The 22,440-nt window shown below is 35.7% G+C and overlaps 4 protein-coding genes across 4 annotated transcripts; 2 read left to right on the top strand and 2 right to left on the bottom strand.

The window, feature by feature from the left end:
* Positions 1-8,917: 8,917 nt before the first annotated feature.
* On the top strand, positions 8,918-10,578 carry LOC113348835 (sphingolipid delta(4)-desaturase DES1-like). Its single transcript, XM_026592714.1, has 2 exons — positions 8,918-9,239; positions 9,649-10,578. Exons 1-2 carry the CDS (start codon positions 9,084-9,086, stop codon positions 10,468-10,470), a joined length of 978 nt encoding a protein of 325 aa, XP_026448499.1. The 5' UTR covers positions 8,918-9,083; the 3' UTR covers positions 10,471-10,578.
* A 163-nt stretch (positions 10,579-10,741) lies between these two features.
* Positions 10,742-11,794, bottom strand: LOC113348836 (putative ribosomal-protein-alanine acetyltransferase). The gene is made up of 2 exons (XM_026592715.1): positions 11,300-11,794; positions 10,742-11,112 (listed from the first exon to the last, which is right to left on the bottom strand). The coding sequence occupies exons 1-2, from the start codon at positions 11,541-11,543 to the stop codon at positions 10,886-10,888; spliced, it is 471 nt and encodes a 156-aa protein (XP_026448500.1). The 5' UTR covers positions 11,544-11,794; the 3' UTR covers positions 10,742-10,885.
* Positions 11,795-12,153: 359 nt separating this feature from the next.
* Positions 12,154-18,127, bottom strand: LOC113348834 (general transcription and DNA repair factor IIH subunit TFB2-like). The gene is made up of 15 exons (XM_026592713.1): positions 17,856-18,127; positions 17,587-17,754; positions 16,847-16,915; positions 16,260-16,353; positions 16,042-16,142; positions 15,884-15,929; positions 15,697-15,756; positions 15,278-15,346; positions 14,892-14,975; positions 14,731-14,814; positions 14,350-14,435; positions 13,432-13,522; positions 13,014-13,097; positions 12,800-12,874; positions 12,154-12,377 (listed from the first exon to the last, which is right to left on the bottom strand). The coding sequence occupies exons 1-15, from the start codon at positions 17,966-17,968 to the stop codon at positions 12,243-12,245; spliced, it is 1,359 nt and encodes a 452-aa protein (XP_026448498.1). The 5' UTR covers positions 17,969-18,127; the 3' UTR covers positions 12,154-12,242.
* Positions 18,128-18,243: 116 nt separating this feature from the next.
* Positions 18,244-22,180, top strand: LOC113348833 (nuclear/nucleolar GTPase 2-like). Its single transcript, XM_026592712.1, has 12 exons — positions 18,244-18,328; positions 18,472-18,714; positions 18,861-18,994; positions 19,101-19,230; positions 19,400-19,560; positions 19,729-19,830; positions 19,926-20,030; positions 20,162-20,290; positions 20,564-20,704; positions 20,842-20,942; positions 21,040-21,097; positions 21,515-22,180. Exons 2-12 carry the CDS (start codon positions 18,486-18,488, stop codon positions 21,920-21,922), a joined length of 1,698 nt encoding a protein of 565 aa, XP_026448497.1. The 5' UTR covers positions 18,244-18,328; positions 18,472-18,485; the 3' UTR covers positions 21,923-22,180.
* The last annotated feature ends 260 nt before the right edge of the window (positions 22,181-22,440 follow it).

Here is a 22,440-nt window from a genome sequence, read left to right as displayed (position 1 = left end):
CGTTTGTTTATACTATTTGAATATTTATGATTGATTGATAAATTTTCTAGGTGGCCAACTGGATTGATTTATTGATTTAATCTATTGCTAGTATTAAGTTAGGATATAAGTAATCGTCGAGTAACTTGTACAAAAGTAGAGAACACGAAACCTTCCAGAGGGATTCTGTGGAGCGATTGTGTGTATAAACAACACTAAAAAGTGGACCTTGATCTAAGAGTCTAACTAGTAGGATCAATCTATAAATTCACAAAAGATAAAGCATTCGATTGGGTTACACCTTGAGTGATCTACTACTTGGTGGTTCGTTGAATATAATCTGGTAGGCGAGAACTTCCGTATCCGGTGATATAAGGAATTTAGGGGATATCACTGATCTAGCTGTTATTCCAAGGTTGGTGATAATCTATGATTAACGACAAGTAGGAAATATAATAACTCATTGACGGTTTATTAACGAAAAAGGATTCATCGATCATATTTCTCTCTATTGCTTACAACTTAATATTTTCAATTTCTTTTATTTACTTTATTCGAATCTAAAACAAAATCCCCCTTTTGCGACACTTTGACAACTAAAACTCACTGCTCTTCATGAGAACGATCCTTACTTCCATTATTTTACCAGTTAATTGTGTGGAAATAAGATAATTAATTTGATTGCACTCACGACACACATCACATACCTCTAGTAGCTTGAATTGATTTATCTCATCATGCATAGCACTAACCCAAGCAGGATCATTTAGAGCTTCATCAGCATTCTTCGGCTCAACTTGAGACATGTAGCATACAAAGTTGCATATATTTTGGAATTGTCCTCGTGTCTTAGAAGTAGAGTCTCATTCACCCAATGATATTGTTGGTATCATGATCCTTACGACCTTATAAATTTTGATTTCGAGCAGGGTACGTTTGACTGGGACACCCTTGTCAGTGATTTTCTCCTCATCACTAGTCATATCAAGATCGAAAACCGTTGGAACAACTTCTTCTAACGTCGGTGCTTCTGTGAATTTTTCAGTCGTCTCTGAAAAGACGAGGGTACCCAAATATACCTCAAACTAAAAAATTTCCACTTATAAGTCCTTTCTCCGAAAGTGATTGTCTATAGACCGAGTCGAGACAATACAACAAATTGGTTCACACTTCGTATGATCGTCTATAGATACGAGATCGAGACAATACAACAACGAAGTATGTTTGCTTGATAAAAGGTTCAGACTTAACCAAACACAATAGGATTATTTATCAAGTAAATAGGAATTAACGTTTTGTAATTTACTTTAAATTATAATAACAACAATTATAATTGCGGAAAATAAAAGTAAATGACACAGCAAGATTTTGTTAACGAGGAAACCGCAAATCCAGAATAACCCCGGGACCCTGTCCAGAATTGAATACTCTCAGGATTAAGCCTCTATACAAAATCAAACCAACTTCGTATAGTTGATACCAAGCAACTAAACTTATAGTTCACCTAGTTCCGTTTGTATTCCCACGCCTCCGACCTGTAATAAGTCACGTACTTGGAACAATTCCTTTCTTCCGTATTCCAAACAGTAAAGGAACAACAAATCTGTTTGGTATCAACTCTTTTCAACTAAGTGATGCGAGTTCGACAAAAGGCTCTTTTGTTTATCTCAATAAACTCCTTTGTCGGGTTCTTAGATCTATCTTATTATAAACTACCAAAGTAATTGTTAAGATTTTGCAATCAATACTTTTAATCACAAAGAATTGTATTGATGCCGATCTACACAACTAATCAATCTAATCTACCACAAGGATAAACAGATTATAGTTGGATCCTCTTTTACCGAAACAAGTATTGTTCACACCAATGATTATGAACCCAAATCAGAAATCTTCAAAGTCTTCTTTGTCTTCAAATCTTCTTAGATCTTTAATAAACACCTACACACAATCAACTTGAATCTCTTGTGATCAATCACGCACAAAACGAAGTCTGTTAACAATGGATTATCACAAGACGTCTTTAGATCTACAAACAGTCTAAAGATCCCTATCGAAACTTCGATCTAGTTTGAGTGAATCTTATATCAGAAGAGAAGATTCTCAAGCATAAACAAACTAGGTGCAATCAAAGTTCAGCCACAGTTAGTCAATCAAATCGGTCGAAAACAAAAGATAAACCGCAATTATCTAGTTTCCCACCAACGGTACTAATAGAGCTTCTCAATCCCAAAGAAGTCTTTAAACTGAGCGTCCGTAAGAGATTTCTCCTAATTAGGTTACTCTCCTCTCCGAATAGGCGACTTCACCAATAGCAGCATAACTGAGATAGTTTTGCTATCTCTGAGGATTAGTTTGCTCGAAATGCGAATATTGATATTTATAGACCAAAGAAGTTTGGACACCAAGGAATTTCCAAAACCGAAAATATTCTCAAGATATGCAATATATTCCAAATCAGTTTCCATAATTCCTATAAATGCTTTGTCCAAATAATGACCGAAAATCTCTTAAAAAATCTCCAACTAGCAAATGCACATTACTAATTTTCATTTTTCCAAAAATAAAATTAAAAACCTTAAATAAAAGATTCTCAATTTATTTTATTCGATTCGGGATTTTCTTCCTTTAGCTATTAAGGAATAACTTTGAACAGTTAAAGATAAGCGTTACTGTACATGTTCAAAGTATGTCGACATCTTTACTTTGTAAGTCCTCTTTCATACTTAAAAGCTTGAAACCGATTCGCCACACTTCCAAACAAGTTTAGAATTGGTTGATCTGACTTTCAAGAACTACGTGATTGATCAAGAACACTCAATCACCAAACATGGGTTTCACGGTTCTACCAAAACAAGTTTCGGTTCTACCTCCATGTGAGTACTTTGCATAGTCACGCTAGTTACCAAAATTCGATTGACTAGGTACTAGGATCGGTTCCCCACATATATATGGTATCTAACTTGTACTTGCTGCACATGTCCATAGGACCGGTTCCCCTTTGCCTAAAAATGTGTTGCACATGTCCATAGGATCGGTCCCCCTTTCTGCTAAAAACTTGTTGCACCTCATACAAGGATGGATTCCCCTTTGTGATAGGTTGCACCTCTTACCAGGATAGGTTCCCCTTTACCCAGAGTCGCTCATACCAATAACACTAAATCGATCATATCATCTCAGGTGATTACTTAAGATCGGCTTCACTAATAAAAGTCATACTAATACAAAAGTTAGGCCTTTGTGAATAGTTTACCAAGAACATAAACAAGGCATAGGCGGTTATACTAATCACACATATTGGTAGTTCAAAAGTTATGCAATGAATAACAATACCAATAATGCCTGGCGATTTCTCTTTCGATCCACAAAACAAGTTCATGAATTTACTTCCTTAAAAAAATGTAAAACATTGTTTCCCAGGATGAAATCTTCACCTTATACCCATACATAATCACAATAGCATTGAAACGATTATGTCGATGTCTTATCTACAAAGTTTAATGGTTAAACAATAAACCTCGTATTGTATTCCTTAATACTATGTCTAACTAGAGTATAATCATTCATGCTTCGCAGTTTTGTTTTCAATATGCACGACTTGAAAGATACGTTAGAGAATGAAATAGTTCAAGTCAAATATCACTCACCTCAATTGGAAGGATGATGTTGTCGTTGTAGCTCCTTATTTCTTCACTTCCTCAAGTCTTCACAATACTTGTAATGTCTAGTATCCTAATACTTTCAAGCTAACCTATACGAAGTTGACTCTAGTACATAATCAAGCGACTCTTTAAATGAGTTTTGGATCACTAAAATATGACAACCAAACTTGACATACCAACGATTGGTGGGTTCAACCGAGCTATGCTCTAACAGTCTCCATAGGAGGTAACTCAGCTGGAGAGTTGTCATGATAAAAATTGCTCAAATCATCAACAATAACATTAGCCAATTTCATTATGATGCTGGTTCTGGGACTGTATACTCGGAAACCACGACTATCATCTGCATATCCTAGGAAAATTACTTCGTCACTTTTAGAATCAAATTTCCCTTTTTTTTCTCGATCATTGAGAATGGAGCATTTTCTGCCATACATACGGAGATAACTCAAGTTAGGTTTCTTATCATACCATAACTGATAGGGAGTATTTAGGGTTTGTAACCGTAGGTATACACGATTGATCAAATAATATGTTGTAAAGACAACTTCTCCCCAAAACTTTAAAGGTAAGTTTTTTTTGTCGAGCATTGCCCTGGTCATTTCATGGATATTTTTGTTCTTTCTTTCCACGAGATTGTTGAATAATACCCACTGTGTCATAGAACACAAATACCTTAGTGTCCTTAAATTCTGTTCTACGATTGTTCATAATTTTCTTTAGTATGCGTCCTTATTCGTTCTGAATTATATTTACAATAATCTCAAATTCACTGGGCGTATCATTCTTATGATTTAGGAAATCCACCCAAGTGAATCTGGTGTAATCATCAACCATTACGAAAGCACATTTCTTCCTTTCAGCAATAGGTTATTGGATTGGTCCAAACAAATCCACGTGAATTAAATCAAGTGGATCTTTGACGAAATTTTCCTGTGATGATTTATGTGGAACTCTAGCTTGTTTACCTTTTTTACAAGCACCACAAACACCATCTATGTTGGCATTGATTTCGGGTGCACCTCTAACAAGTTATTTATTAATGATCTTGTCAAGGAGGTGATAATTGATGTGACCAAAACGCTCATGACAAAGTTGTGTAGATTTTTACCTTAGTCAAGTTACAAAAAAGATTAAACTGGATATCAAGAAGATAACAATTATTTTTGCCACGTATGCCATGAAAATTTACTTTTCTGACTTATCTTCGTTATTCACATCCATTAGCATTGAAGATAACTGTATGACCTTTTTCAAAAATTTGACTAACATAAAGGAGATTAACAGACATACCTTTGACGTAAACAACATCATGAATTTCAGGTACTCCTGAAAGTTTGATCGTTCCCTTTTTGTTGATGTAACAACAACTCCTATCTCCAAATGTTATAGGTCCTCCCTTAAAATCGTCTGTATTCACGAACCATGAAAGGTCAACTGCCTCGGGAAACCACTAAAAGGGTGAGGTATACTTTAAGGAAAAATCTCCCAGACTGACGTTACTTTTCCTTTAATTAGGATTTCTCATCGGATAGTTTTTAAGTCTTTCAATATTAAACAGAACTTTTCAGCTATTTTATGAAACACTCCAGCAGCTTTTAACTTTTGTCGAAAGAGCTTACATATATGTTGATAATGATTACAAGAACCACAATATACACAAGAACCAACAGAAGTGGTAGATATATCATCAGGTCATTTCGATGAAATCTGAGTCGAATCAGGTTTAACAAAGGCAAGACCTCACTTATCTCCTGACCGTCGACAATTCTTTAGAAAAGAAGCAAGAGTTGTATGACATGGATCCTTTAAGGAAATAGATGTTTCTTCTTCATACTTCAAATTATCAAGTACTTTTTCTAAGGTATCCTTTGATTTATCTAACATGGCAACAATATCCTTGTTAATACGAATCTGATCGTCCAACTTTTTTGAAGGATCTATTCTTTTTTAGATCCTTCTCGGAGATCAGAATCCTTGATATATAGTTCGCAACGAAGTCCATCAATTTTACTTATCAATCGTTATTTCTAATGACAAAGATCATCAATGACTTTATTCATATCAATATTCAGATTATCATCGATGATTTCTAGAAACACTCGGAATATGTTAATTGATTGCTCCTATTAAAGCAAGAGATTGTCATGTCGGTTGTGACACTGTTTGTAAGAAACAGAAGTAAGAAACATGTTAATTACCTTATTTTTTCTTTTCTTTAACAAAGTTTATTTCTTCTTTATCTTTCTTTTCTCAACAATAATTCTCATCATGGCCATATTTTTTGTAATAGCTGCATCGCCTCCGTTTATAATTCTGGTTTTCTTTGTCACCTAACTGATCTAGTATGACCATATCTACCATGTCCTCTTCCACAACCACGATAGCCACCCCTGCCTCGACCTCATCCGAAAGATTTGTGGTTAGAGGAACTTTCTCCGTTTTCCTTCTTATTTGAAACCTCTACCTTTGTTTGAAAAACATGTTCAATAGATTTCTCCATTGACCTTTTCATTTTTTCTTCATAATCCAAAAGAGAACCCATTTGTTTATTAGTAGAGTAAATGGTTAAATCTTTAGACTCTTCAATTGCTGTTACGACATGATCAAACTTGGTAGGAATTGAAGACTCCTCAACACCTTCTCTACAACTTTTTAGTCTGTCATGACATCACCATAAGTTTTCAGCTGATTAACAAGAGTTGAAACTCTAGAAAACAAATCTTGCACAAATTCATTTCCTTTCATAAAGAGGCTTTCAAAATCCCTATGGAGACTTTGACGTTTCACTACAACAACCTTATCATCACCATGAAAAGCATTCTTCAAGATTAACCATGCATCTTTTGACTTGGTACATTCCGATATCTTAGGAAAGATTGGGTCTGTGGCAACTTGCTATAAAGTTAATAAGGCTTTTTTGCATCATTTTTTTCGAAGATCCCTCACTTTGTTTTGTTTCCCGCTTGCTCTCTTATCATTTGCATAACCATTCTCAACAAGTTCCCAAAGATCTTGAGAAATAAAAAAATTCATCATCTTATATTACTCCAAAACTCATAACTGTCACCAGAAAAAATAGGAATCTAGGTTTTAAAGATATTGACAATGTTACTACTCATCTTGAACACTTAACATAATCTTTTTTTTCTCAAACAATAAAAACACACCTTGATTCGACGAAGATTGGTAATAACGGCGAAAGTGGTCTTTAAACTAATAACACCAGATTCAAATCGAACCTCGCTCTAGGTACCAATTTTGTTGGTAAAACTGCAGAGATATGAGAGAAATAAAACATCATGGAGTATATCAGTTTGTATTAAGATGAAAAAAATTTCTTGCATTCTCATACAAATAAACTGACAGACTCGGATTTTTCATAGAATAAAACAAATATTATTGGGTATTCCCACGACTTTTACAACTCCTAAAACTTTGCTAACAAATCCATTAACAGTGAACTCATAAAATTAAACAACAACTAATAAACGTCAGCCCTAGGAAATGAAACTGTAAACAAAATCCTAAATTGTAGCTAATTTAATTGACTGTATCAATAATTTTATCTGATTAGCCTTGGGATTAGTACTGACTTCTGACCAGTCCTGGGATCGATCATTAGCATAAGGGATCGGTCATGAGTCCTTTTTGAACTATAAACAAGTATCGCAAGTCGACTACTCCAATAAATATTTCTGAATTTTATTTACCACACTCGGAAGTTCAACATATTAAATGATAATAAGTTACCAATTAGTATAGTGTTGAGAACACGACGTCCACAAATAAACTATACTTTGTTACTCCGTATACTTAAGCTGTAGAAACAACTATTATTATTTCATTCCCTATCAACTATAGTATAATGATCGAGCCACTAATGCTAAAGTCATTCTAACAAGCATAAATTTGCATGTTATGTTTTCAATAAATAAAGACTTGAAAAACCAAAGATAGAAACAGAACAAGTCAAGTCTGTAATTAATACTCTCAATCTTAATGATGATGTCTTCGTTGTCCTCGATATGTCTTCAGGTCTTCATGAGTAACCAGAGCAAGTCTCACTATTTTTATGCTCCTAGTCTAACCTAAGGAAGTTGAATTTAGTAATTGACTCAAGGGACTCGAGTTTTGGAATTGAATTTGATAACCACACTTGATATACATACGCTCGGTGAATTTAACCGAGCAATGCTCAGACACACTCGTATCCATTGTATCCTCGATGAAGCTCAATGTCCTTTCCTTAACTACTACCTCATGAAGAAACATTCCAAGATGAACCTAGAGTCATATACAAAGCCATTCCCAACAGTGTCCTCTTGAAACAGATATAATAAAGCTAAACTTCGATGGAGCTATTTACGACCACAAATCGACTGCAACTGTCATTGCAAGAAATCTAAATATCATTATATTTGCTGACTCACCATGTTTATTTTGATACATACAACACATAGTGGGAGAAACTGCCAGAACAATTGTACCTTTTCAGCCAGCTAAACAAATGAATTTTCAGAGGATTATTATTGTGGGAAATGTCAACATTTGATTTGAATATGGAATTTTGAAACTTTTGCAATTCAAGCGTCTTGTTAAAGATATTCATATCCTTGCTCAAGATATCCCTAGGTTACCTTTAACTATATTCAAACGGAAGGCCAACTCAATGGCTTATGATATCTTCTAGCATGCTATGCCGTACCTCATCCACAAATTTTGCTTCTACTTTAACATGACCTTAATTTACCTTTTCTTTTGCTTTTCCTTTCTTTTATTCTGATTATCAAAAATAAAAAAAAATAACAATCTAATTGATTGTTAAAATTTATTCTTTTTTTTAACCATGAAAATAATGATTGAGGTAATATAAACATGCATGATTGTTAAAAATAGGCACTGGTACTAACGGGGCTGGTACCATTTGAGTAATCCAACAGCCTTTTTGGATGGAAATGGTTAATATATTTAGTAACCCTTGTTAATATATTAATCAAAGGTTCGCTTTTTCGTTCGATATTTTCTCTAAGCAACCCTTCTTGCTTATTTTTAATTTCTTTTAGCATATCCCCGGTGAGAATATGCCATTGAATTTATCGTCGCTTTCATGGATTATCACATCTCTCTTTTTTTTTTTTAAACTAGAAACACATTCACCAAGTTAGAGTGGGTTCATGTTAATCTGGACAAGCCCATGCCAGCCTATCAGCACACGACGCCGAAGAAAGCACCAGAGAGATAAAGATAGAAAACCGAAGAAAACGGGGGGAATTTGTTTGTATCTCTCAAAAGAAAAGAAATTGGACGGATTGCGTTTTCCCTTCTTCTTCTCGCCTCTCCTAATATATTTTCGAATTAGAAAAATTTGAAGAAGAAGAATTAATCACCGAATATCCAAACAAAGAGAAGAAGAGGAGAGAAAAAGAACAGAGAGAGGACATGGGGGTTGCAGTGGAAGACAAAGAAGGAGTAATGGCAACAGATTTCTTCTGGTCATATACTGATGAACCCCATGCTTCCCGTAGGCGACAGATCCTCTCTCAATACCCACAAATTAGACAGCTCTTCGGTCCTGATCCATGGGCATTCCTTAAGGTAACTAATCTCTTTTCTATCTATCTCTGAATTCACAATGTGTTTAGATCTATTCTGATTATTATAATGTTCATTCTTATCAGTTGTGATTTTTCTCGATTAATCGTTAATTAGGGTGTTTTTCGGATCTGAATGTGCTTTATTAGGGTGCAAAACTTTACAGACCGCCTTAGGCTAGCTATTCTTTGATTGATTAAGTTACATTCAGATCGATAGTGAATTTCATCCACCGGAAATTCCCAGAACACATTAATTATTGGGATATTTGCAATTTTGTTCTCAAATTAAAAGAAATCAATTGAATGCCAAGCTAAGGGGATGGGTTTTGAAAATAGAGTTCTCTGCACAATATGGTTTAATAATGTTTCTTAATAATATTTTTTTGCATCCTTGTAATTTTGTGTTGCAGATTACTCTGGTTGTTTCACTTCAATTATGGACAGCTACAGTTCTTCATGATTCAAGCTGGTTAAAGATATTAATTGTTTCCTACTTCTTTGGTTCTTTTCTTAACCACAACCTATTCTTAGCTATTCATGAATTGAGTCACAACCTTGCTTTTCAAACTCCGGTTCTCAACCGGTGGCTAGGAATCTTTGCTAATCTTCCAATTGGTGTTCCAATGTCTGTGACGTTTCAAAAATATCATCTCGAGCATCACAGATATCAAGGAGTTGATGGCATTGATATGGATATTCCTAGCCACACTGAAGCTCATGTTGTTACCAACATTCTTACAAAGTCTATATGGGTTGTCTTCCAGCTCTTCTTTTACGCATTCCGGCCTCTCTTTCTTAACCCTAAACCACCAGGAATGTGGGAAGCCACCAACTTTATCATTCAGTTTGGGCTCGACGCAGTTATGGTCTACTTTTGGGGCTGGAAATCTCTTGGTTATATGATTCTCTCGACATTCGTTGGAGGTGGACTGCATCCAATGGCTGGTCATTTTATCTCTGAACACTATATCTTCAATCCAGACCAGGAAACATATTCTTACTATGGTCCCTTGAATTTGATGACCTGGAGTGTAGGTTATCACAATGAACACCATGATTTCCCAAGAATTCCTGGGAGCAAACTCCACAAGGTGAAAGAGATTGCGCCAGAGTACTATGAAAACTTTATGGCATATAGATCTTGGAGTCAGGTGATTTATATGTACATCATGGACAGAACAGTAGGACCCTTTAGCAGAATGAAAAGAAAAATTTCCAAGAAAACTGAGTAGGATCCTGTTTTCTTAAATTTTTAGCATCTGATTTTTGGTAATGACTTGATTCTTCTTCATTGTTTGTAATATTTTCAAGGGGTATAAATTATTTTTTTCCTTCTTCCTTGTTTTTGCTTGAGAAATTAAAGTAATTATGTATGACTTTTGCTAGATTATATGAAGATGTGTATGATGTTCATTTTTTCACCTCCAGTTGGTGTTCCTCCTCCTACTAGGATTATTACAGTAAATACAGCTATCATTCATTTGTGAAGCCAAACAAACATTATCAGCTGCAATGAGCATCAAGAATTCCAAATATCAATGGTGTTCAAATACAAGCAAGTTCGATGTCCAAGAACAAAAATGAGATTTAACCTAAAACATACATAGAGAAGACGAATGGAGCTCTTCCCTGTGCTTTGCTCAAGCATCAGTCAGTAAACTCCACGTACATGACATAAGCATCTCGAGTCATGGAGTAGTATCCTTCAATCAATCTATCGATTTTGAAACCTAGTTTTTGGTAGAGAGCTAAAGCAGCAGTTCTGGAGGGATCAACATGAAGTTGAACACGTTGAATGTGTCTGGTTCTGCATTTCTGAATTGCTGCTTTTAGTAATGCTTCTCCATGACCTTGTCTCCTAAAATTGTCCTTCACTTTACAATTGAAGCACCAAACAAAGATCACATAAAACAAGATTCAGTATCTAGCAATTTATGGATTCAGTAACATCAAAACGTATTCAGATTTGAATCTTAAATTGGTTTAGTTTCTGCTGTTGTTTCAAGTTCTACTATCTAAAAACCTAGATTAGATAGAATTCAGAGGGAGATGGGGTTTTACCTGCAAGTTTAGTAATGGAAGCATACAAGGAAGAAGGCCATTGATACATAACATAACCAGAGACTTCACCGTTAACATGAGAGTAAAGTAATCCGCAGTTCTTCTTTTTGAGTTCTTCATCAAAGACAGTAGCAAGTGATTCATGCTTTGGGAAAAGTTTCTTCTCTATTTTCACTATATCCTCCACCACGCTTGCATACTTCTTATTGTTTCGACCTAATTCCACGATTACGGTACTCGCCATTGTTTTCGCTACTGTTCGTGGGATGATTATCAATTTCTGCCTAATTCCGATCTCCCTTTCTCTCTCTCATCCGAATCCAATCCTTACATATTGGGGGTTCCCTACCCCATTGGTGATAATGGCCGTTTATCCGAGAAAGGTACTATTCTCTCATGGGACATGAGTAAAATTAAGTAAAAATGAGATTGAGCCGTATCCAGCTATTCCGGTCTGACTTTGAGGAGAGACAAAACCTTCTCTAACGTTTGTCCATGTACACAATTGTCACCAGTCACCACTCACAAGAGAAGTTGTTACAGCCCCATCCAGGGACTAACATGAGTCCCCTTCAGCTATACAAGCTGATAAATTCAATGGTTTACCAGAAAAAGGTACAGGAGCAGCATTTTTCTTGGCAACAATGAGTTGTGGCTGTTGAATTTCCCCAGATCCTTTAAGTACTGTCCCTGAGTTTTCTCCTCTTCTATGAGGTTGAATTGTGGGTCCGTGGCTTAATAGGATCAGCCTTGCATGCAAGCTTATCAGCTAGGCATATTGTAGTACATAACTGGTCTTTTCACCTTGCAGAGAAGGGACCATAGAAGGAAAAAAAGAAATCAAAGTACTAAAGTAATCACAAAATTCTCTTTGATGTGAACCAAAAATATATCACTACAGTGAATATCATAGTTTCTGTTCGTTTACATCAAAACTCTGTTACTACTTTTGGCGGTGTAGATAGTCTCGCATCAGAGTATGTATCTCTGCTTTGACAACTAATCGCATCCTCTTCGAATCTTCCCATAATAATCCACCATTATCTCTTGCGTAGTCACAAGCACCTTCAAAGACATCCTAAGAAAGAATGAAGTAACAAGAATATGAGAAACTTATAAACATTTTATTGCTAACAGTTCACATATCCCTCCCTATAAATGCCAAAAGGATGCAATACGAAGCACATTCCCTAAATCCATAAATTGTTCCAGATTTGTGAAAAACAGATAGGTTTACTGAAAACACCAGAAAGAATTTTAACTTTTTCCTCTTTAAGCGTTTAAGCAGTTTGAGTCTATAAAACTCTGATTTAAAAAAATCTTTTCTTAAAAACGCACACAAGCCAAAATGTGCACTTATGATATTAGTGTTCACTAGGTGGTATTTATCCTTTGATTTTGAAAATAGATGATCCGAAACTGGAATGTGAATCAGAACACCACCTTAATTAAATCTAGTAGATCCCCCCCAAGTAAAGAGCAAGAAGGAAGAATGGTTACCTTTGAAGGGAATTCCTCGTAGAAATTTGCAGGAGTTGCCTCCACTCTATTCAAATCACTTTCCCACAGCCTAATCTGTACATTACAGGGGACGCTTGAACTAATCCAAATTATACGGGGAAAAAAATGACCGATTGTCCAATGATCAAATGAGTGATTGACTCAGGGCTTCCTAAAGTCACACCTAAATGTTCAAGCTGGAAAAGATAGGTACCTGATCGGTAACATTTTCTGGTACAGCTGGTGCTGCTCTATCACATACACGAGGATGTGCATTCTGCTGGAGAAAAGAAATAATCTGCAAATACACAGTTTCAAAAACAAGGAACAGCTAAAGCGATGCAATGAAGAAAAACTGATCCAGTGATTGTTTGTTTCCATTTACATAGCAGTTAAACTAATTGGTTTTATGTTCCATGTCTCGTCAATGACAGCCTAGTAGAAGAAGGATCTTTGTGACAAGTTTTCGGTTGTTTCAGTGCAAAGGACAAGGGTAAGGAAATGGCAATGTACGACAAATCAATAAAAATACTCCATTTAGAAAATTCTTATAAGTCTGATTATAAAGTTAGTGCAAGATATGAATAGAAGAAAAAAAGAAGATACGTTTGATCATAAACTTTGAAACTCGCCTGCTCAGATGTAATGCCATTCTCAAAAGCAGTGTACAGACTTTCCTTTGTTATTGCTCCAACAATAAGGTTGGGAAGCTGATACTCGACTCTGCATTTTTAAAACAATACTGTTACATCAACAGTTTTTGGAAAACAACCCAATACATTACGAAGAACGATTTGGAATGGTAAACAGCGTAACTGGTGCAAAACTGAAATTTAACAATGGCCTATTGTGTATCCCCAGCAATATGTCATAAGGCTTTGACAAGAAATATTACAAATCTAAAACTGTATAACAACCAATAAACCACACATATTTGCATTGGCTATTCCAATTTAAATTGATAGGTCAGGATTCTATGATGGTGACACGATCTGATCCGACCATGAAGCACATAACCAGTTTGGGGAGTCCAAAATGGTAGGCAAGCCTTGCCATAATACATCTGATTTAATATGCCTCTGAGAAATACATCTGATTACAATATGCTCTGAGAAATCCTCTGATTCAGAAGTTATCATTACTCGAGATGATACAGACCGGAATTACATTCCTCTTTCTCCTTGATGAGTTGTAAGAAAAACATTCATTTTGAAAAAGAATAAAAATGTGATCTTAAGAGATATTAAGAATAATTATGTATTACTGCTAGATGACGAAAAGTTCAAAGGTGCCAAGCTAAACAAATTTTTTTACCCTCAATGAATTGAAAGAAAACATTTGATGGGAAGAAAACAGGTAATCCAAAAGAGAGTGGACACGCAATCTTATGAAATTTTTTCACTGACATGCGTATATAATCTTAAGAAAACTCATGGCATGATCTTTTGTTATATTGATTAACAAGTCATATCGACTAAGAATACATAATTGTCAGCTGAGTAGAAGAAAAACCCTTTGGGAGTTAAACTAATATAATCAGATGGACATACCTCGCAAACAGGCGCAGAATCTCACAATGCAGTTTAGAAGCAGAGTAAGCATACAACCGAAAGTTTGTTTCCACCACTACGAACCCCTACAATAAAATGCATTAGGCAACTTCATGTAGCATTTGGTTTGTAATTTTTGAGTAAAATGCTAGGACCAGTCAACAGAAATATAATGAATGCAATTTTTGAAGATCAGTACAAATGCAGACATTTCATAATCCAGTTGACAGAAATATAAATGAATGCAACAGAATCTTGAAGATCAGTACAAATGTAGACATTTCATAATCCAAATCAGGACCTCACTGGTTTATATTGAAAGCAATAGTGCAGATATTGCTTATTAATAGTTCAAATTAAAAAGCTCAGGTTGAAAAATACCTGCTTGCGTGATGAAGAATCAGACAAACTCACAGAAAGATTTGTAGCCAACTTAGTCGGAATGAACCAATCCTCTTTCCTACCCTGTAAGAAGATGTGAAATGTCATATAATCAGTCTGCCGATAATATTAACATAACTACGTGAACTATATTGACTTACCTGCTGAAGTTTGATTAGTCCAAGGTCTGCAAGATCCTTGATAGCACTCCTCTGTGTCGGATTCAAGGTGTTCATATTATACGCCTAATATGTAGCACATCGAGAAAATTCAGTCTTACAATGCAAGTAATGGAGTTAGAAACTAAAAACTACCCCCTCAGTGCTATAGCATGGATTCAAAAGTGCTTAGCACATGAAGAGCCTCATTTGGGGTTAACCCAATTTCCAACAACAGTCATGTACTATATATAATATAGATGTTGCTTATGGATTAGCATTTGCCAATTGTAAGAACTAACGAAGTTTCAACGGTCATATACATAGTGAACTAAAGCTTTAACTACTACTTTTAAAGTTACCATGAGAAAAACATGTCTCTTTAGTACCTGGCCCGTGGCATGGAAACTGAGCTCTAAAAGAAAAGAAATCAAATCTGCTGAATCCACTCCACGAACCTGCACCATTTAGAGATAAAGAATATTGCTTCAGATATCCAGATAAAATCAGCTAATGTTTTAGCGATCTCATTTGTATAGTGTAAAACTTGGTAACCAGGATAAAGAGAAGAAATACAGTTTCTATTTCAAAAATATTACTAGTTTCTTTAAATCATATTATGACCATTAATTTGACATGAAATAACAGCATGTCTTGGGTAGTAGATTTTACATTTTTTCAAAGACATTACCTTTGCATTCAAGATTTAAACTTCAAATACACTGAAGCACTGAATATTTATTGATAACAGATGAGAACACTGGTGATATACTATGAGTATCCCAAATGTTAAACAACATATAAATACCTCAGAGTTGATAATATATTCCCTAATTATGTACCAAAGTTGTGCATTTGTATCCATCAGCTGCAACAGGAAACCCAGTAATAATTACTATAAATATAATACATGTAAAAATCTGACAAAAGAAGGAAAAAGGTATGCACTAACAAGAAGCACGAAAGGTCAGGTTGGATATTCATATAATACACACCAGGAACTGAAACCCACTTTCAGTTAATTTTGGAGCTTCTTTTTCTCTGCAGCGAACGCAAACTAAGATTTGTTATCCATCAGATTAAATCACGTTTCTTTAGGTAAGAAAGTGAGGTCCAGTGATTCCAAAAACTGACAAGGAAATATTTGTAGGACCTTAGACTCAAAAGACCTTTCTGGAAGATTGTCATCATGGAAGGGCTAAAGCTTGTCTTCTTTTCTGCTTGGCCCGAGCTTATAAGTTGAAGTAAGAAGCTCTGTTCACCAGGGTCATAAGCAAGAATAAACAGAAGTTCAATGGAACATCACATTTGCAGCTATCCAGAAACTATTTAACTCATCATAGAATATGGCTTCTGGCTAAAGATTACAACCTCCCATTGCTCAAGTGCATAAGAATCTAACTCCTCCGCAGTTGGGAGCCTGACGGTGATGCTCGATGACATTGATTCCCTTGGTAAAACTCCACTGTAATTTCCACTTTTGAAGTTATAAACTCACTTTATTTATACCAAAAATGTTCATTTTGTGCACAGTAGGGAACATGTTTTAATGCATAGTACTGATACAGTATCAAGAATAACACTATTGTGTACAAAAAATTTAAATTAGGTCAGAAGTTTTAGCTTCATATCCAGGAAGGGTTAAAAATCAAAAAAACTTGCGTATATGGAACATATTTACTGGTTGCCAAAAGATCAGAGGATATAATGCAGCGGGTAGGGGGTTATCAATTCACTACAAAGCTATCAGACTGCTTTGGCTGGTTTTAAATTCTACGAAGACTGTCAAATTAAAAGATGATAGATACAAACACCCGGCACAGCCCCAGAAGGATATTTACTGTATGAATAAGTTCAGCAGTTACTTCTGACACTTGCTTCACACAAAAAAAGAATGCAAAGCACAACCTCATTGTTAAACAACAAGAAGTTGCTATATGAGTGATAGTATGACTTACCCATGCGCTATATAATTCTGAAGATTACCCTGAAACTTGGGATTCACTCTGTAACTGGTTTCCTTTTTCCTACAGTGACAAAAGAATTCAACAGTTAGGAGCAAAGACTGGCAACACAATCTTTACGATCACTACTAAATAACGGGTAGAATTGTCCCCCTGATATGAAACTAATGCATAAGAATCTCACAAGTATCTACTTGCGATATAACCTCTACGTATCCGAGACTATCATAAGTAACCTACCATGAAATGCTACTATCAAAACAGAAGAATGATAGAAAAGGCAGCGCAACCTCAGTCTCAAATGCTACATTTTGGCCAAATAAGGCTATCTATTTTTTACAGTACTACGCGGACTACGCAAAAGGTCTTAGATTCTAGAACATCGTCTAATAATGGGTCCATTACTCCATTGTATATTCTTAACAAGTGGGGCTTATGTTGGTAAGATAGGGTTTTATTATGTTAATTTTCTTTGTTACTCTAAAATCTAATTCATCAAGTTCCTTCACTATTTTCCTAGATAGGGTTAGTTGTTCACTTATTATATTCACAGACACAACAATTCAATTTATTTTTCTTTGAGTAAGTTAATCCATGTTTCTGGGGTTATTGAAAATGTGATACGTCTGCAAAAGGTTCATAGCTGGGTAGACATTGCTCTAAGTTATAAATTAAGACTCAATCCTAGTTCCTTAGATATCAACAAAAAGATAAGCAAATAATGTAATACCTACCTGTCTGTAATCTCAAGAAATACCCTTAATTGTATCAACCGATCAATAGCCACTCTATGCTTTGAAACCCCATCTGTTAAAACCCAGTCCTCCATTGATTTGGCTGTCACTGGCTCGTCAATGTATAACAGTTGTAGAACATATTTCTTGGCCAAAGGGGGCAAAGACCTAAATACAAAAAACACCAACATACTTATTACCATTCAATTTCCAATCCCATTCCGTAACAGATTGAAAAGCATATATAAAATGGTGAAGATTTGAGCTACCTCAAAACAGCTTCGCAGATGAAGGTATTATCATAAAGCTTATCAAGTTTTAAAGCAGGTAGAGCCGCTACCATGTCCATGAAATTCTTCGCAATAATCTTCACTTGTGGCATCTTGAAAACAATTCTCTTCCTCTCTCTCGCTTAATCACAATTAATCAAAATTAAACAATGCAAATTAGGGTTTTTAAAAGTTTGCAAAATTTCTATACCCAGGATCACCAAGAGAGAAGGGGAACCAAGGAGGAGAACACACTGAATCACTAATGAAGTAAATTTCTTCTCCCACCGATATTTATGGACTGGTGGGGGTATAATAGTAATTATACCAAAAATCTTAATCTACACTTACACCCCTCTTACACCTTACCTGTATTTCTTCCTTGTCTTGTCCACAATTCTCACTCCTCTTTCTCTTTCCGCTACGGCGGTCTCTCCTTAAACCCTAAAAAAATACTCAGCTCTTCAATCAGGGTAAGTATCGCCGCTCTCTCAGTTTTAGGTCTCTTATTGATTCAGGGTTCAAGAAAATCAGAGAGCTCTGGTTTTCTGATTTTTTGCGAGATTTGTATATCTGTTTGGTTCTGATAGAGTGAGTTGTTAAATTATTTTTGTAGAGGTAATATACAAAATGGTGATGAAGAAGGAGAAGAAAGTGAATATTTCAGGGAAACCGAAACATTCATTGGATGTCAACCGTAGTGATGGCAAAAGTGGTACTAGAACTGCTGCTACTGTGCGGCGGCTCAAGATGTATAATACCAGACCTAAACGTAATGCTAAAGGAAAGATTTTAAAGCATGATTTGCAAGAGAAAGATCTTCCTAATACCCGGATTCAACCCGATCGACGTTGGTTTGGTATGTTCGGGTTTCCTTTATTGTTTTTATTATGTTCATCAAATTTGATTTCATTGTTATTTAGATAGATGAAAATGGGAATTTGGAAGGTATTTATAGAGAGTAGTAATGGAATGACTGATGAAATTGATTTGTTTAATTTACAGGAAATACTAGAATTGTGGATCAGAAGGCGCTGGAGCATTTTCGAGATGAACTTCATAATAAACTATCTAGTAACTATAATGTTATCTTGAAGGAAAGGATGCTGCCCATGTCCCTTTTACAAGATCATCAAAAGGTAAATGTTCTTTTTTTTAACCAATTTATAATTAATACGTTCAGTTGTTTTGAATTTACTTTCTGTTGTATCTTCTGAATCCGTAATTCTTTTGCATTTTCAATAGCAAGCCAAGGCTCATCTTTTGGATGTTGAGCCCTTCAAAGATGCATTTGGACCTCAAAGGAAAAGGAAACGACCAAAGCTCTTAGCAGTTGATTATGAATCTCTACTTAAAAGGGCTGATGGTTCTCAAGGTATACGAGTTTTTGTTATGGCAATTTGTGCTTGTTCACAGTTTATCTTTGGTTGAAATTTCAATTATCCACTGTTATCTTCTTAATCAAGATTGCTTGTTACATGACTCGTGCTCCTCTTCTTAATCAAGATTGCTTGTTACATGACTCATATTACATTTTTCCTTAGATGCATTTGAGGAAAAGGCTGCTGCTGCTCCATCTGTAGAAGGGACTGAAGCAGATGGTTTAAGAGACCTGGTTAGACATACCATGTTTGAGAAGGGCCAAAGCAAACGTATTTGGGGTGAACTCTACAAAGTCATAGACTCTTCAGATGTTGTTGTGCAGGTCAGATTTTCCAAATGTGAAATATATTGCTGTAATTTTTTTATTTTGATGTGCTTCCATTAATATTTGCTTTTGGATGTTGTATTATAGTTATCACTTCCTTTTTTTCAGCAGGGTAGCAAAACATAAGATCCAATGTTTTTTTTTTATGTTCGAATATCTTAACAGGTATTGGATGCTAGGGATCCAAATGGTACACGTTGCTATCATCTGGAAAGACACTTGAGAGAGCACTGTAAGCATAAGCACATGGTGTTTTTGCTAAACAAGGTTGTTACAGATTCTGTTCATAGAATGTGTGATGTTTATCTGTGTTTTTGTTATAATCCATTTGACATTTCTTTGATATTTTATGCCCTTCTCAGTGTGATCTGGTGCCAGCGTGGGCTACAAAGGGTTGGCTTCGTGTTTTATCAAAAGATTATCCTACTCTGGCTTTTCATGCTAGCATAAATAAATCTTTTGGCAAGGTAATTTATTCAAAGATAACTCTGATTCTTTCTGGTTAGTTGTGTATGTCAGAGTCTTAGTTGTGCTCTTTATTATTGGTACAGTATGGTTTAATTTGGACTCGCTTTTTGTTTTTTCTCTTCTTTAACAGGGATCTCTGCTATCAGTATTGAGGCAGTTCGCCCGCCTAAAAAGTGACAAGCAAGCTATATCTGTGGGATTTGTTGGATACCCAAATGTTGGCAAATCGTCAGTCATCAATACCTTACGGACCAAATCTGTATGTATAATCTTACTCAGTTTTTGTTGATTCTCAGTAGAGCTTAACTGGTTTGACATATTTTTTGGTCAGTGGGGAAAAATGTGGTATACAGTATGTGATTTGCAAAGTAGTTGAGGAGTATGATGCTTTAGATGTCTTGGTAGATTTATCTTTACATATTGTTTGTATTTTTGAACCAAGTGTATTGTGCTTTATGATGGTAGTCATTGTGATTCTTACTACTTCCTTAATCGAAAGATCTGACATATTTGATTTTTATTATTTCTCAAGGTGTGCAAGGTTGCTCCAGTACCTGGCGAAACTAAAGTCTGGCAGTACATAACACTTACGAAACGGATTTTCTTGATTGATTGCCCTGGAGTTGTTTATCAAAATAGTGACACTGAAACTGATATTGTTCTCAAGGGTGTAGTAAGTAAAAGCAACTATTGATCACCTTCTCTAAAATGCAATCATGCTTATGCCATCGCAGAGTTTTTACTTTCTCAATGCTGTAAAAAGCTTTTTAACTGTTTATTATTTGGGATTATCCTTTGCACCATAACTAGGTACGTGTTACAAACTTGGAGGATGCAACTGAGCATATTGGAGAAGTTTTGAAACGTGTGAAGAAAGAACATTTACAAAGAGCTTATAAGATAAAGAACTGGTATGGTTCTTTCTCAACGGTGGAGCGTACGGGAATATCCAAAAAAAAATTACTATTAACTATGCTGATTATCTTTTAATTCATTTTCCTGTTTCAGGGTGGATCAGGAGGATTTCCTTATTCAGCTTTGCAGAATATCCGGGAAACTTCTGAAGGTTTGTTTCCAGTATATAATACTTACGAGTATTGCTAATTTTATGGTGAAAGCTTGCTAAGGTTGGCCAGGGTTGACCCCAAAATGTTGGTTAAAAACAGTATAATATGATGGCGCACAGTAGTCTTGCCTTACATTGTTCTCTCAGAAGAACATACAGTGCTTATGGCGGCATTTGCTGTCGCCAGCACGTTAAATTAAAAATAAGACCAAAACAACATATATGTACCATCTCATAGATTTTACAAAAACTCCTATATTGGACATTTTGTTATTCTAGGTTTCTCATTCCAGGCCATGAGTGTTGGCCTGGATACTTAGGGCTGAACTAGTCAATATTAGCCGAGAAGAAAACAATTCTGGTACATAAACAATTTTATTGAAACAATTCTCAAGATTTTGACTTGAATGTTTCTAGGGTGGCGAGCCAGACATGGCTTGTGTAGCAAAGATGGTCCTACATGATTGGCAGAGAGGGCGAATTCCCTTTTTTGTCCCCCCACCAAAGGTAGAAAATGCTAGTGAACAAGCCTCTACATCCAGTGCTAATGATGAAGCTGCGGTAGACAATGATCGTGCATCAGCAGCTTTGCGAGCTATTGCAAATGTTGTTTCATCACAGCAACTAAAATCTGTCCCTGTTCAGAGAGATCTCTTTGACCAGAAAGAGTTGGAGGGTGATGATCCTGAGCAGCAAGGTTCAGACCAGGAGTTGGGCAGTGAATCTGATCCAGAAGCGGGGCAGGAATCTGACGAAGAATCTGAGAAGGATTCTGGTAAGGAACCTGAGGAGGAGCTGGAGAAGCCTACTGAATCTTCCAAATAATAGTTTTATTTTGTTATTTTAATTTGTCTTTAATTTAGAGAACCTAAAAAACAGAGAATCTAGAAAAAGCTGTTAATCTTTTGTTTATCCTTTCTCGCAACTTCAAATTTGTTATTATTTGAGTGTTCAGTTTAGAGAATCCCAGACAGCAGAGATTTTAGGAAATCTTTGAGTGTATCTGAGCCTCTGTAATAAGTATTTTGTTTATCCTTTGCTCATATACTTCAAATTTACAGTCGGATAACTTCATTACTGCTACATTTCAAAGCGAAGTCTGCCTCTCGCTTTTTTTTTTGCTTACTAGGAATAAGTTTTTGAAAAATGATTTGCCTTGAGGTTTGTATCTCAAGTGAAGGTCTGTCAGGTAAGAGATTATTAGAGACCTCATCACTGAAACTCTCGAGAGATTTTTAGAGACCTACACAACTTTTATCAGCAGAATTCATTACACATACTCTGCGAGGCACGGAACTTGTAAAAATAAATGCATTAAAGTTTCCAGTGGATGCAGCCATGGG

Source organism: Papaver somniferum, chromosome 2 (assembly GCF_003573695.1).
Source record: "Papaver somniferum cultivar HN1 chromosome 2, ASM357369v1, whole genome shotgun sequence".
NCBI classification, from domain to species: domain Eukaryota; kingdom Viridiplantae; phylum Streptophyta; class Magnoliopsida; order Ranunculales; family Papaveraceae; genus Papaver; species Papaver somniferum.
This window is presented reverse-complemented; position numbering and strand designations above follow the sequence as displayed.

What these genes read in the sequence shown, in the direction of transcription:
- LOC113348835 (XM_026592714.1), top strand. Translation starts at nt 9,084, where the DNA reads ATGGGGGTTGCAGTGGAAGACAAAGAAGGAGTAATGGCAACAGATTTC. An exon ending in ATCCATGGGCATTCCTTAAG is followed by an intron (nt 9,240 to 9,648) that starts GTAACTAATCTC and finishes TTTGTGTTGCAG; the next exon opens with ATTACTCTGGTTGTTTCACT.
- LOC113348836 (XM_026592715.1), bottom strand. Translation starts at nt 11,543, where the DNA reads ATGGCGAGTACCGTAATCGTGGAATTAGGTCGAAACAATAAGAAGTAT. An exon ending in TTCCATTACTAAACTTGCAG is followed by an intron (nt 11,113 to 11,299) that starts GTAAAACCCCAT and finishes TCAATTGTAAAG; the next exon opens with TGAAGGACAATTTTAGGAGA.
- LOC113348834 (XM_026592713.1), bottom strand. Translation starts at nt 17,968, where the DNA reads ATGCCACAAGTGAAGATTATTGCGAAGAATTTCATGGACATGGTAGCG. An exon ending in ATCTGCGAAGCTGTTTTGAG is followed by an intron (nt 17,755 to 17,855) that starts GTAGCTCAAATC and finishes TTTTGTATTTAG; the next exon opens with GTCTTTGCCCCCTTTGGCCA. An exon ending in AATATATTATCAACTCTGAG is followed by an intron (nt 15,347 to 15,696) that starts GTATTTATATGT and finishes TAAATGGTGCAG; the next exon opens with GTTCGTGGAGTGGATTCAGC.
- LOC113348833 (XM_026592712.1), top strand. Translation starts at nt 18,486, where the DNA reads ATGGTGATGAAGAAGGAGAAGAAAGTGAATATTTCAGGGAAACCGAAA. An exon ending in TTTTACAAGATCATCAAAAG is followed by an intron (nt 18,995 to 19,100) that starts GTAAATGTTCTT and finishes CATTTTCAATAG; the next exon opens with CAAGCCAAGGCTCATCTTTT. An exon ending in TGGTGTTTTTGCTAAACAAG is followed by an intron (nt 19,831 to 19,925) that starts GTTGTTACAGAT and finishes TGCCCTTCTCAG; the next exon opens with TGTGATCTGGTGCCAGCGTG.